This window comes from Lissotriton vulgaris, chromosome 1_2, assembly GCF_964263255.1.
Source record: "Lissotriton vulgaris chromosome 1_2, aLisVul1.2, whole genome shotgun sequence".
Classification (NCBI taxonomy): Eukaryota; Metazoa; Chordata; class Amphibia; order Caudata; family Salamandridae; genus Lissotriton; species Lissotriton vulgaris.
This window is the reverse complement of record NC_141686.1, coordinates 175,420,004-175,433,677: the sequence shown is the minus strand read 5'-3', so window position 1 is coordinate 175,433,677 and position 13,674 is coordinate 175,420,004. Positions and strand designations below refer to the sequence as shown.

The window sequence follows — 13,674 nt, the reverse complement described above, 5'->3', positions numbered from 1 at the left end:
AGGCATGGAAACAGATGAAAAAATTGGAGTAAGCAGCATTTTTGTGCCGCTCCCCGCAACCGGGAGCAATGCTGGCTCCCCTAGGAGGCAAGGCGACGGTAGGGACTGTGTGGGCAGCAGCGGTATCTATAGGAGGGCGGGCCACTCCACCCGGTCCCCCCGCCACCCCCACACCCGTGGCAAGCCGCACAAAGTGTTAAAAAAAATAAAAAGGCTATCAAATGAGCGAATTGTCATTTTATTTGTTACCAAGGCGCGGCGCATCCGCCAGCTAGCCTCCAAGCCAGGAGGGTGTGTCCTCTGCTGCCGATTGGCATCAGGATAACTGGAGCTGTGGTGGTCAAGCACTTCAAAGTGTGCATGTCACTTTGCCCAGCGGTCTTGCACCAGCCAAAGTGACATGTGCACTTTGAAGCTCTCCACCAAGCTGTACGAGACAGCTGGGTAGAGACCAAGCACAGGCCGTTAGGACCTGAAGGAGAGTTAGGCCAACCCACTCAATCCAATCCTGGCGCTCCTCTCATGTAGCATCTGAGCAGCATCTGGAATGGTTAGGGGGGTTCTTTATTACACAGTCTTCGGAAAGACAGAGAGGAGGACGCAGAGCCCACGGTAAGTATAATTTCGTTTTATTAAATTAATATAATGGGTAATGCATATACTGTTTGTTTTATTTTGGATGGAGGGGTTGTTGTTATTTGGGCGTTTGTAAGGAGGATGTTTTTTTGAATGGGCTATTGTAGGGAGGGAAAATGTGTTATTGGTTTTTTGGGGAGGTGGTGGGGCACTTAGCTTGGCCTACCACTTTGAAAGGTCACCAGCCACTCCTGCCATTGCGGCTGCCCCTGCAGCCCCCAACAAGAGAATGGGTGCCCTGGGTGGGGCCGAACATCTATGATTTAGTGGTGAGGCCCAGGGGATGGGGTCACTGGGGCCAATATTGGCCTGGGAAGGGGAGTTGCGTTCGTCCCTCCCCCTTGGATGCTCGCCTGGCCCCGTGGAATTGGGACCAGAGGGCCAATTTAGGCCCGGGGAGGGGGGCAACATGCCCTCCTCCCTCTTTAGATGCTGGCCAGGACCTACGGGATGGGGTCCCCAGGGGCTACATGCCTCCCTCGCCCTGAAGAATAAGGCTGGATCCTGGGAGATGGGGCCCCGGGGCCAAAATAAGCCCAGGGCGGAGAGGGCAGCATACCCTCTTCCCCTGTTTAAATATGAAGTAGGAACCCTTGGTGGGATCCAGGGCAACCACCATTTACTGGGCGGGCTGCAGGAGATGGTGTCCCTGGGGCCAATATTGACCCGGGTAGGGGGACTGTGGGCCACCCTCTTTATAATAAGGCCAAACCCTGGGAGATAGGGGCCACAGGCCGAAATTGGAGCATTAAAAAACCATAGAAATTCCCTGAAAAAATACAAAGGTTGCAGGGACTTAATAGTTAGGCAACAGAATAAAATACCCTAAGAAATTCACTAAAAACCAAAAGCTTTAGGGACGTTATAGTTGGGTTCACAATTTACATGCACAAAACCATAGAAATTTAACAGTTACAATTATATCAAGCAACTATAACTTATGTCCTAAAGTAACTATAACTCACGCCCTCACCATGTACTGCTAATTTCTCACAAATTAAATACTTCACTCATGACATCTTCCAAGACATCATTGATAATATCAGTGTAACACTTGCTGTAAAATTATTGATGAAATAACTGTGCATGGCAGGGCACTAGTTATAGTTACCGTAGTGCACAAGGTATAGTTCCTTGGGATAACTAACTATAACTGCTGAAATTCTATGGTTTTTGCGAGTGTAAAACGTGCATTTAACTATAATGTCTCTGTAACCTTTATTTTTTTCCCCTCCCTGGAAAGTTTCAAATTGACTAGGAAATAGAAGAGGCCGCAAAAAGCAACGGCTGAGCATAACTACACCAAATCTGGCAGAAAGCAAGACCTTTGTCTTGAAAGTGTGCACTACGTTCAGTAGTTTTTGAGAAGGTTTAAAGTTTATGTATATATCATACCGCAGAAGACACGCAGAGGCGACAGATCTAGAGATTATTGAGATCTGATTGGCTTCCACCAAATCAACAGAGATATGATGGCAGCCATTTTAGGACTCGGGGACTCAGTCCCCTGTCCTGAAAATAAGTTGAGAAAAGAGAAACACATATGGGGCAGGGTAGGCATATTCTTTCCCGTGGTCTGTCCAGGGGGGGCAGAGGAAACCCCCTGCCGAGCCAAAAAAGTTAAAAACATTTTTATTTTACTATTCATTCATGGAGGAATCATTGTAAAAGCAAATTTAAAAATAGGAAGGGATCCCGTAGCCCTTTAAAAATAAAAACAAAAAGCCCTTAACGGAGGGATCCGGGCACACTATTTGTTCATCTGACGATTAATTTGATACCTTGAAGTGCCAGGTTTGGAAGTCCCATTCATAAGTTAGCACTGCTGATTAGTTAGCGTGTACCCTGTACTCACCAATGGGGCTACTATCTTTACGCATTAAAAACGACATGCTTTTCCAGAAATTTTGAAAGGGCCAGGAGTAACAAGATCGGTCTATAATTAGATGGATTTGTGACAACCGCCTAGGGTTTCTTCAGCAAAGGCACAATTTTAGCCTGCTTCCAGGCCCTGGGTAGAAGAGAGCAAGACGTTTAGGAGATAGTTGGCCAAAGGGTTAATAACCTCTGTGTCCTGATTGTTAATATACAGAACCCTGCCTTAGGACTTGATAGGTCTACTGCATATGTTAACAAGCATTGGAAATGCAATAGGTCTCGCATTAGAAAAGTTGGAGCTATTGGTCTTTTAAATGTAATAATTTTTTAAGTTATGTTTATGTTTTTATAATAGCAAACGTATTAATTTTGTTATTGTAAATGCCAATATTTATAGAATTTGCAAATGTGACACCTATTGCATTATTAAAGCTAGATCTTTAGTATTCCCCTGTCTTACATGTATTGATATGACAAATCTTAATGGCTTATACATTTCATATGTAATTATTAATTACATAATAATTTTTGTAAGGTATAATGGCACTACATTTTTTAAAAAAAATTGTGAGAAGATGTGTTGCGCATTTTATATTATTTTTAAATCAAGATTAAAAGTGTAATATTTTTTCTTGTACTTTTGTAATAAAGCTTTAAACATTGATACATTGCATTTTTGCTGAGAACTAGGTAGAGTGAGGGTGTGAGGGTGGTATAGTGAGGGCGGTAGATAGAGTGAGGGCAATAGATAGATAGAGTGAGGGTGATAGATAGTGTAATTATGTGGTGTGTAGTTATGAGGCACTGAGTGGTATTAGGAGTGTATGTTGCGTTGAGCGCAGTGTAAATATGTAGCATATAAATATGTGGCACAGAGTGGTATTTGGAGTGTATGTTGCATTGAGTGTAGGGTAATTATATGGCATGTAATTATGTGACACTGACTGGTATTTTGAGTGTATGTTGCATTGAGTGCAGTGTAATTATGTGGTGTGTAACTATGTGGTAGTGAGTGGTATTTTGAGTGTATGTTGCGTTGAGCGCAATGTAAATACGTAGCATAAAATGTTGTTGCACTGAGTGGGTGTTGTAGTGTATGTTGCATTGGGTGCAGTGTAATTGTGTGGAGTGTGTGTTGCATTTAGTAGTGTAATTATGTGGTGTGTAATTATGTGGCACTGAGTGGTATTCGGAGTGTATGTTGCGTTGAGCGAAGTGTAATTATGTAGCATTTAATTATGTGGCACTGAGTGGTATTGTGTGGAGTGTATGTTGCTTTAAGTGCAGTGTAATTACGTAGCATATAATTATGTGGCACTGAGTGTGTGAGGGTGCAGTGTGTGTGAGGGTGTAGTATGTGTGAGGGCGCAGGGTGTGTGAGGGTGCAGGGTGTGGGGGGTGGGCGCAGTGTGTGAGAGCGCAGTGTGTGTGGCCTAAAGTAGTGTGAGGGTGCAGTGTGTGTGGGCTATAGTGAGAGGGTGCAGTGTGTGTGTGGCATAAAGTAGTGTGAGGGTGCAGTGTGTGTGGGCTAAAGTAGTGAGAGGGCGCAGTGTGTGTGTGGCCTAAAGTAGTGTGAGGGCGCAGTGTGTGTGGCCTAAAGTAGTGTGTGGGCTCAGTGTGTTTGTCATAAATTAGTGTGAGTACGAGTGAGGACGAGTTCCAAGCCTGGTAGAGGAATGTTGGCTCGGTCATATTCCACAGCAGACGCCCCAGCCAGGCTGGTGGTATGACACCAGCAGATGCAATATTTAGAAATCAGACAGTGTCAGAGTGGAAACGGACAGTGTGGAGGAGGCAGAAGCCCGTGAAGAAAGCACACATGAGATGGAGGAGCAGAAATCCGGTGGAAGAAAGCTTGAGAAAGTTGAAGGATGGAAGGATAGGGAGAAAGATGCAGATAAAGTCAGTGAGGAAGGAAACGATGGGGAGAACGGAATGGACCTAGAGCAAGAAAATGGAGTTAAAAGCAGAGAGGAGGCTAAGAGCTCGTGGCTAACTGAGAACATCTAGGCGACCGAAAGGGGATAAAGGAGGTGTGAGTGCACGCCGAGGTGAAGGACTGTGCGAGAAGGGAGGGGGAAATGCCCGCAGCAGAGTAGCCTGCAAAAGCGTCAATTACAACCAGTCCCTAAGCCATTTACAATAAAATAGCTTTTATACACACTGTGTCTTCTTTAGCAAACGATTTATAAAAGGGGGTGGTGATGAACAGAGTGTCTGAGTTAAACAGACCACTCTTACCCAGTCCAAAGATCAGGGCTTGATCCATCACCGTTATTTATCTCACTGCCCCATCCCAGCTCAGAACCTGGCTATATGCAAATCAGTCTGTCCCTGGCCCAGTGCATCATGGGAACAGGGCAGACTAAACTACCAAGCCAATTCTTCACCAGAAAGGAGACAAGCTACCGGGGACCGGTTTCTGGCATTTCAGCCTTCTTCGGCCCGGCTTGCTTGAATCCTGATGGAGCAGTGAGAAAGGGACTCATGTCTGAGTATACCCTGCCACACCTATAGTGGCCAAAAACGATTTATAAAAGGGGGTGGTGATGAACAGAGTGTCTGAGTTAAACAGACCACTCTTACCCAGTCCAAAGATCAGGGCTTGATCCATCACGGTGTTGGATCTAGCCCTGATCTCTTGACTGGGTGGGAGTATTCTGTTTAATTCAGAGACTCTGTCCCTCACCACCCCTTGTTGTAAATATTTCTTTAGCAAACAGCCTGCAATTAAAATATACACGCATTAAAAGGCAAACATAAGCATAGGAGGGACATAACAAGATAGTGCATAAACATGTAGGAAATATAAGTAAGCGGGTGCGGAAACGCGAATTATAAGCAGTTAACCCAAAAAATGTGGGCACATTCAACAGCGACAGGGAAGCTGACTGTAACTGTCACGCTTCACAGGGAGAATAACGGTTTTGTAGAAATTAACAGTATAATAAGCAGACGCCGTGAGTCGAACATGGTTCAACAGATGTGTTCATTACGCCACATCATAGATAAAAACTCTAAAAAAAAATAGTTTTAAACACACATCAAATATTGTTCTTCACGGTGTCTGCATTTTAAGAATCTCTCTAGATTTTGAAGATATGTATGCTTAGAAGTGTCTCAGTGAGCTCTGTTACAGTCACGACAGTCGCAAGTTGCACTATATGTACAAAAAACACGTCAACCAGCAGTCAAAATATAGAAGACGCTATATAACGAAACTTTAAGGTACCAACATTTGTAGATAGCTATTTTTAAGTATTTCAGAAGTCGGAATTGAAGCATTTTAGGCGCTTTACTCACCCATTCGACGGGACCTTCACCCCCCTTACCACAGTGCTCTGTTAACACCACTGAGTCAAGTGCTCTTAAGTAACCAGAAGTGCACACGCATCGCTTTGTAAAGCTCCTTTATGATGAGTAAATAACGGGCGCACTTTCCGTTCAGTTGTGCGAATCGCACAGACGGGAGCCACGGTGGTTTGATATCTCTGTGTTGGTTAATGAAAAGTTAGTTTGTCCTGTTGCCACCTGGATGACTAACGGCTCTTAAAGGGCTTCCGCCGCCCACAAGCATTGGCAAAGCCAACAGCGCTTAGTTTAATGTGCTAATAATACACGCCAATAGAAGCACGCAGACATTTTATGTAAATGTATAAACACATTGAAGCCGTGCAGAGGCAGAGGAGAGACGGAGAATGAAGGATAGAAAGAGAAGGGAGGGGAGAGACAGCGAGAGAGAATTGAGGAGAGAGAGACAGAAAGAATGGAGGAAAGAGAGAGACAGAAAGAAGGGTTTAAAAGACTGGAGGGAGAGAGATTTGAGGAGAGAGTGAAAGAGAATGTAGGGGAAGTGAAAGAACGAGAATGGAGTGCAGAGGGAGGATATCAAGGGTATAACAAGCATCTAGGTTTCTGCAGCTTAGGGGGCGGAGCGGGGAGAGGGTGATGAGGGAGAGACATGAAGCAGCAGGGGCCTTTGAAGTGAAGCTAAGCTTCACTTCAAAGTTGTGGGAGGTGTGAGGAGTTGTAAAAGAAATGCGGCTGAGGCAGAGCGCACGCTGGGGGAAGCTTGTGGGGCGGAGCGGGAAGAGCTGCTGGGGAACAGATGGCTGGCATTTGATGCTGTGCACGCGCATTTTAGGTCAATGCGCTTGCGCACTGACCTAAAAGCGCATGGGCACAGCACCAAATCGCCAGTTGGGTAAAGTCTTTTTAAGTGCCTATAGTCTCGCTCTGCTCAATGCGCATGCGCATTGAGAGGCGAGACCTAAAAATTGATGTTTTGACTGTCATTACTTTAGACGGCAAAGTCGAGTTAGCAGCTTAAAACTGCTCAACCAGCCTTCAGTGCAGGCTGGGAGTCATGCTTTACTTTGTCTCAATAAGGGTGCATAATAGGTGCTGCAGCCCTGGGGGAACAGTTTAACTTGCAGATCTTGCATACCCCAGGTACTATATACTAGAGACTTCTAAGTAAGTCAACTTAAGCCAACTAAGTATAGGTCAAGTCAACTTAAGCCAACTAAGTAGAAGACAATCAATCATATACTTTTAATGGTTAGAGCACAGTCACTGAGGTCTGGTGATCAGGTCTCAGTGCATACAGTCGAAAAACCAGCACAGTCATTCCACAACTTTGAGGGTGACCATGCAAAAATAAGCATTTTCTTACACTCTGTGTGGCTGCATTTCATGGGTACAAAAGGGGTGATGTCAACTTAAAGGTGGAGCTTATTAGCCTAGATTAATTACTTATTCGGCTTCTGAAGAACAACCTAAATGTCTTAGAAAAAGAGAAAAGAGGGTAATTAGTATGGGATGCCAGTCAAAAGAGAGGGACGGAGAACAATGGGAGAAATCATCCACTATAGCTTTCAAGAAAGGTACACCTTCTTTCTCTCAAGCAGGTTTGGATAGGGTGAAGGATGGCGCTGTACCCTTTTTAGGTATACTTTCAGCTTCTGTTTCGAAATGTCTAGCAGAAATGCATCAAAAAGAAGTATATAACGAGAGACAGGGTTTATGGTCAGCCCTCTTCAGCAATTGGCTTTCATGTGTTTTCATGGTATGCCATTGCTTGTATGGGCTGTTCATCAAGGCTATGGCATTCTGAGGAAGATTACATTGCTCCATTTGTTTTCCCATTAGATTTTGGTAATCAAATCAAATAATTATTTGTTAAACTGTAGTTCCAACACGATATTCAGCTTGAAATTCAGTATCAGTGTGTGTTCTTTCATATATTAAATTTACACACAACATTTTATTTGTTAATTTATGGCTTTACAGATTGCTTTTTGGATTGCTAAACCTGCCATAAAATAAAGGTACAGCACTATTCACTAATCGCCCATGAGTGTCCATTTATTTTAGTTTGCTTGCAGACACATACGTGGTTGGAACTTCCACTTTATTGTTCAGAATAATCTTTCTTAATGATTCCACCAAAATGGTGGATATTTGTTAAAAATAGCTATTAGGCAAAATGTATCTGTGTATACCCTTTCAGCACAAACTTCGTCTTCTGTTTTAATTTCATAACACTGTCCTTTGAGTACAATTAATTCTGCTCATGCAGTCTGTTCAGTAACCTTATTTTAAACAACACTATCATCGTCATCATCAGTAGCAGTAGGAGTAAGGAAAATCTGGAACGTGTAATTGCACTAAAAGAATTATTTTTCGTCTCCAAGAGTGGATTATTTTTTATACTTCATGCTGTGAACAAAGAACAGCATAAAATATAATAGACTTTTCATCGATAAGCAATAAAGTGTGCTTTATCAATAATAGTATGTTAATGTTTTTCATTAAGAATGCAATGACTGGTAAGCAAGAATTCTACAAAAGACTTTATTCTGCAAACTTTTCAGACAAAATATTTTATGTCCTACCCATATATCTTATCTAACTTACAATACCACTGTACAAAATTTATCAAACTTACAAAACCAACATAACATCACGACCTACCATACATACCAACCCTACATAATGTTTTGCCTAACCTAACATTTAAATTTCATATATAATCTACCTGCTAAACCTAACCTAACCCTACCTATTATACCTGCCCCCATACCTATTATAACTTACCTACCAACCATATTTTAACTACGATACCAACTTACCTTACAATAACTAACCAAATTCACCTTACTTACCCACCAACCATATGTAACCAACTATACATAACCATCCATATATAACCATTACCAATGCAGTGCGTATGTCTTGCACCTGCCTTAAGATAATTTTGTGGAAAAAGAAAAATGAATGCTAAAGGGAACACTAGTAATGGTGCAGGATATGGCAGTGTCCTACAGAAATCACTTGTGTATAATTCATGGGACCTTTAGCAATGGCTTAATGTACTACAGCATCAGGAAAGTGCGTATTGCAACTTTTGAAGGGAATAAAAATGTGAATGTGGTTGCTTTGTAACAAACAGTGAGAGAAAGCTTTGTTAAAGTTTATGATTAAGTGAGTTTTAAAAAGTTTGAGGTCCACGGTTAGCACAATAGTTGGACCATACAAGATGCGCAAAACAGAGGGGAGTTCAGCTCCTTAGGAGCCATCTGGACCAGGAACATTGTATGTTTACTTGTGAAAGATGGATCGGAAGGAAGTGCACCAATAATTGGATCTTTCAAGTACATATGCATTCAATTGTTAACAGTGACATGCATTTAACGATCTCAAAGCAGAAATGTAATGCTGATTCCCCAGAATCCCCACAATATCATATCTCATCCTTACCTTACGAGGGACGTCCCTGGAGAAGTAGCTATAAGGAGCAAATTTCAAATTGCACCTGTCCCCGGTCTTATGATTAACGATGTCTATTTCACCAGACTGTAGGTATAGAGAAAATGAAAGTAAATATTTTGCATTCTTGTGCTATGTTAATCACATTACAATGACAGTTTAGCAAGACTACTATGCACCACGCTGGTATCAAAGGCTATACTGCTTAAATTGTGGAGTGCTGTGTGTCTGAGCAGTAACTTAATAGTCTATTCTAAGCTTGACAAGTATAGTCTTTATTTCTTTGTGTACCGACATACTCCACTCAAGTCACAGCTTCATACATTAAGGCTCGCCATTTTTGTAGTGCATAATTGCTTGTTCAGGACTATCCATTATGTTCTTTAGCAGCATACCTACCAAGCGGTTGAAACATTTCATAAATATGAGTTTGGGAGTGTTAGACCTGGCATCTTTGGTGTGGTTTCCCCCTATCTTTTTGCCTCTACCTCCTGTATTTTTGATGATGTGCTGGATTTCGTTTTTGCTGGTTTTGATGCTTTGGGCTATCTGCAACTGCTGATCAGTGTCAAAGGGCAAGTGCTCCCTGTGTAAATTGTTATTGTGATTGGTTATCCATGATTGGCATATTTATATTACCAAGAAGTCCCTAGTAACGTGCACTGAGTGTGCCAGGGCTGGTGATTCAAATGCTACTAGTGGGCCTGCAGCACTGATTGTGCCACCCGCATGAGTAGCCCTAAAATGGTGTCTCAGGCCTGCCACCGCAGTGCCTGTGTGCAGTCTGTGAACTGCTATGTCCTCCTGGTCGGTGTCTCCACTGACCAGGCCTAACCCTTCCCTTTCTGTGCACATTAGTCACCCCTATGGAAGGCCCAAGGTACCCCCTTGGACAGGGTACAGTGTATGTGAAAGGTAGAGCATGTACTTGTGCAGGTGACATACTCTGATAGTGAATTACAGCCATTTTTGTTTTTCACTATTGCAAGGCTACCTTGCCCATAGGCTATCTTGGGGAATGCTGGCTACAGTGGCTACCAGCATATCTTCCCATAGGAGCAAGGTAGGACATAAAAGTCTGGTATCCCTGAACTCAGAATTTAATAACACATCTTTTGGGAAAGGTGGTTTTTAACTCCTGTGTTTGAAACAGTACTTTTAGAAAGTTGCTGTTCTCTTGTCTGACCTTTCTGTGTGCCTTGGCTTGTTTGTGAATTGATTGTCTGGTTTGAGAGTGACAGAGGCTGGGGAGCCCGCAGGAGGCTGGCTGAGTCAGCCCTAGACTGAATGACTGCATCTGCATCTTGAGTGGTGGGAGGAGATAGCACCTGGGCCTGAATAGGGCTGTGCCTGCCTTCCACACTGCTGGCTCTACCTCCTGCTGGGCGGCTGACGACCCTGCCTCTCACTCTGAAAGGAAAGGAGAAGCCAGGAAAACAAAGTGCTCAAGGAACACCCAGAACTGGTTCAGACCGAGCTCAGAGCCCTCCTGCACAAAGTGAACAAAGACTTTTAGGGGTATAAGTACAGGACCCCCAACTACAGAAAATTAGATCATCCTGGAATCCAAAAGGAACCTCTGCCAAGGAGAAAGCTGACACTTAAGAAGGAAGACTGTCCTGCTGTTGCTCTGCTGGACTGACCTGCTGTTGCTTTGCTGCAAAGGAGAGGGGAAGGACTTTGCTTTGTGCTGTGTCCTCTTGCTTGAAAGAATCTCGAATGGCCTGAAGAAGAGCTGGCTCCCTGTTAAGAAGTCTCAGGAACAAAAGGATTTCACCCCCAGCTTCCCTGAACTCTACTGAGAGAGCTATGTCCTTCCTGGAGTGCATGGCCCATGTGTGGTGCCTCTGGAAGTTGTACCTGTGTTGGGAAGCTGGAAACCAAGTTTTTAAAGAACTTTCTGTAAGTTTTGTCGCAAACCCGGCCGAGTGAGAAAATTCCCGCTGCTACGAAGACAGAGATCGTCGCAGCGCCTGTCGTCGATGCCTGAAGACATCGCACCCTTCTTTAGTGGGAAGATTTTCGCCGCTGCGAACATCGTCGCAGAGCCTGTCGCCGCTGGGTGAGATCACCGCATCACGTCGCTGCGAAAATCATCGCAGAGCTATCGCATCGAGGAGCTGCGAGAGGAAGATCGCTGCTGGACTGCGCATAGTCGCCCCGGAGAGCGTCGCAGCCCCCGAGAATCATCGCATCGTGCCTTTGCAAGCATTTTCCTACGGAACCTCTGCACCGGAATCCATACAAGCCATCGCCTTCCTCCCCATACAGATCGGATTAGTCGTTACACACCGCTACATCCAGCAGAATTGTTGCTAACGCCTCCCCAGGGTCTCAGGAGTAACGCATCGCATGTTTTGGAACTTTGTCGCATTTAAAGGTACTGTTGGCTAAACGTGACGCAACTGAACTTTTCCCGCAACTGTGGATTATTTTAACGCTAACATTAAGAACTCTTTTGCAACCATATTTTGAACTGTGTATGTTGTATTTTTGTCTTTTTGGTCTTGTGTAGTTTAGATTAAATACCTTTATTTTTCTAAACAGTTGGTGGTGTTTTCACTGTGTCACTGTGAGTTTTAGTACAAATACTTTACACATTGCCTTTGAAAAGCCTTGACTGCTCGTGCCAAGCTACCAAGGGGGTGAGTAGGGGCTATCTCAGAGGGTTTCCTCCTTACCCTGACTAGAAAAGCAAGGGTCCCTATTTGGACAGTGGTACCTACCTCTGCCAACTAGAGACCCATAGTTCTAACATTGTTGGTCAGCGGTGGGATTTGAACTTGTATTTGTACTAGACCCACAGTGATTGGTGTACATCACTAGTGAGTGCAGACCACTACGCCACTGCATACTGAGTTTGAGGGTTTTTTTGTTCTATTTTTGAGTAACCCTTCAAAGCATCATGTCTGTGAATGGAAAGGCACAAAGAGTGGAGGCAGAATTGGAGTTTGTCATTGAGGATTTGTATTCCTACAAAGTTACACAGCTTAGACAATTCTGCACTGAGTTTGAGTGCCCCATAAAAAGCGGCGCCAGGAAAGAGGAGCTGCAGAGAATCTTGAAGGCCCATTGGGAGGCCCAGGAAGGAAATGATGCAAATGGAGGGAATGGTTTTCAACCCACAGATCTGTTTGTGAGCAGACCAGTCTGAAGGCCTGGCAGCAACCTTTCCAGTAGGGACTTCACTCAGGAAGAAGAGTTCCAGGAAAATTAGAGAGCAAGGGACCATGACTTGGAGGTCCTAAAGTTAAAAATGGAAAAAGAAGCTGCGGAAGAGAGAAGAAGAGCAGAAGAGCGGCAGAGGAGAGAGAAATGGCGGAGGAGAGTAAAAATGCCCGTGCCCTGGAGGAAAAGAAATTGATTTTGGCTCATGAGTTGATCATGAGAGAACTGGATATCAAGGCCAAGCAGGTGGATTCCAGTTCAAATGGTGGCAGCGCACAGCCAGTGCAGGGGGGTAAAGTATATATTCCCAAGGATCTGGTACAGAATTACAATAGGAGCGAGGATATTTTTATGCCTGGTTTACTTCTTATGAAATTGCATTGAGAATGAATGGTGTGCCTGTACAGCATTTGGGGGCGGGCCTGTGGAAACATTTTGAGGCTTTTGAGAGGAGTGCTCTAGAGCCCTTAGAATTAGCAGGTGCCATGACCTACCCCAATATGAAAGAGGCCCTATGTCTCAGGTATGGACTTACTCCAGAGCAGTACAGACTGCAGTTTAGAAACTCTAAGAAGAAAGAGTCTGAGACTTGGATGGAGTGTGTGAATTTGTACTCGTGTGCACTGGAAGGTTGGATGAAGGGCAGCAAAGTAACTGATTATAAGGGGTTGTTGCATTTAAATAGTTGGGAGCACTTGAGTAGTCTTTGTGTTCCAGAGCTGCGCCAGCATCTTTTAGACAGTAAGCTGACAGACCCCATTGAGCTTGCTAAGGAGGCAGCAGGACCAGTACCAGGGTCCATAGAGGAATTGTGGGTACCACAGCCAAAGGTGGGCAGGGTCCCCTGCAGAAGAGTGGGGGGGACAAGGGTAACCAAAAGGAGTTCTCTCAAGGGCCCCAAAATAGTTCCCAGGGAAAGGAGTCCCAACCCCCCAAACTACAAGCAGCCATGGCCCCCCAGGGGCAGATGGGAAAACAGAGGTCCCACTACCTGCTATCACTGCAATGAGGTGGGATATGTTATAAACAGGTGCCCCAAGAAACCCCCAGCACCCACACGCGCCTCTGCAAAGTGGCGCGTGTTCCCTTTGAATGGGGAGGGGTCTCTGGTCTCTTGGAAGTTGTTGTCAGTGATGCCTTGCCTGTAGACTGTCTGCTAGGTAATGACCTGGAGAGTTCTCCATGGAAGGATGTGGAGCACCAAACTTATTTGGAGATGTT

The 13,674-nt window shown here is 44.3% G+C and overlaps 1 protein-coding gene across 1 annotated transcript in view; it reads right to left on the bottom strand.

Moving 5' to 3' along the window:
* The window catches only part of OSBP (oxysterol binding protein), a 442,669-nt gene that overhangs the window by 93,726 nt on the left and 335,269 nt on the right, over nt 1-13,674 (bottom strand). The window contains exon 11 of the mRNA XM_086953078.1: nt 9,277-9,372. Coding sequence (XP_086809204.1) covers nt 9,277-9,372 — 96 coding nt within the window. The remainder of the gene's footprint in view (nt 1-9,276; nt 9,373-13,674) is intronic.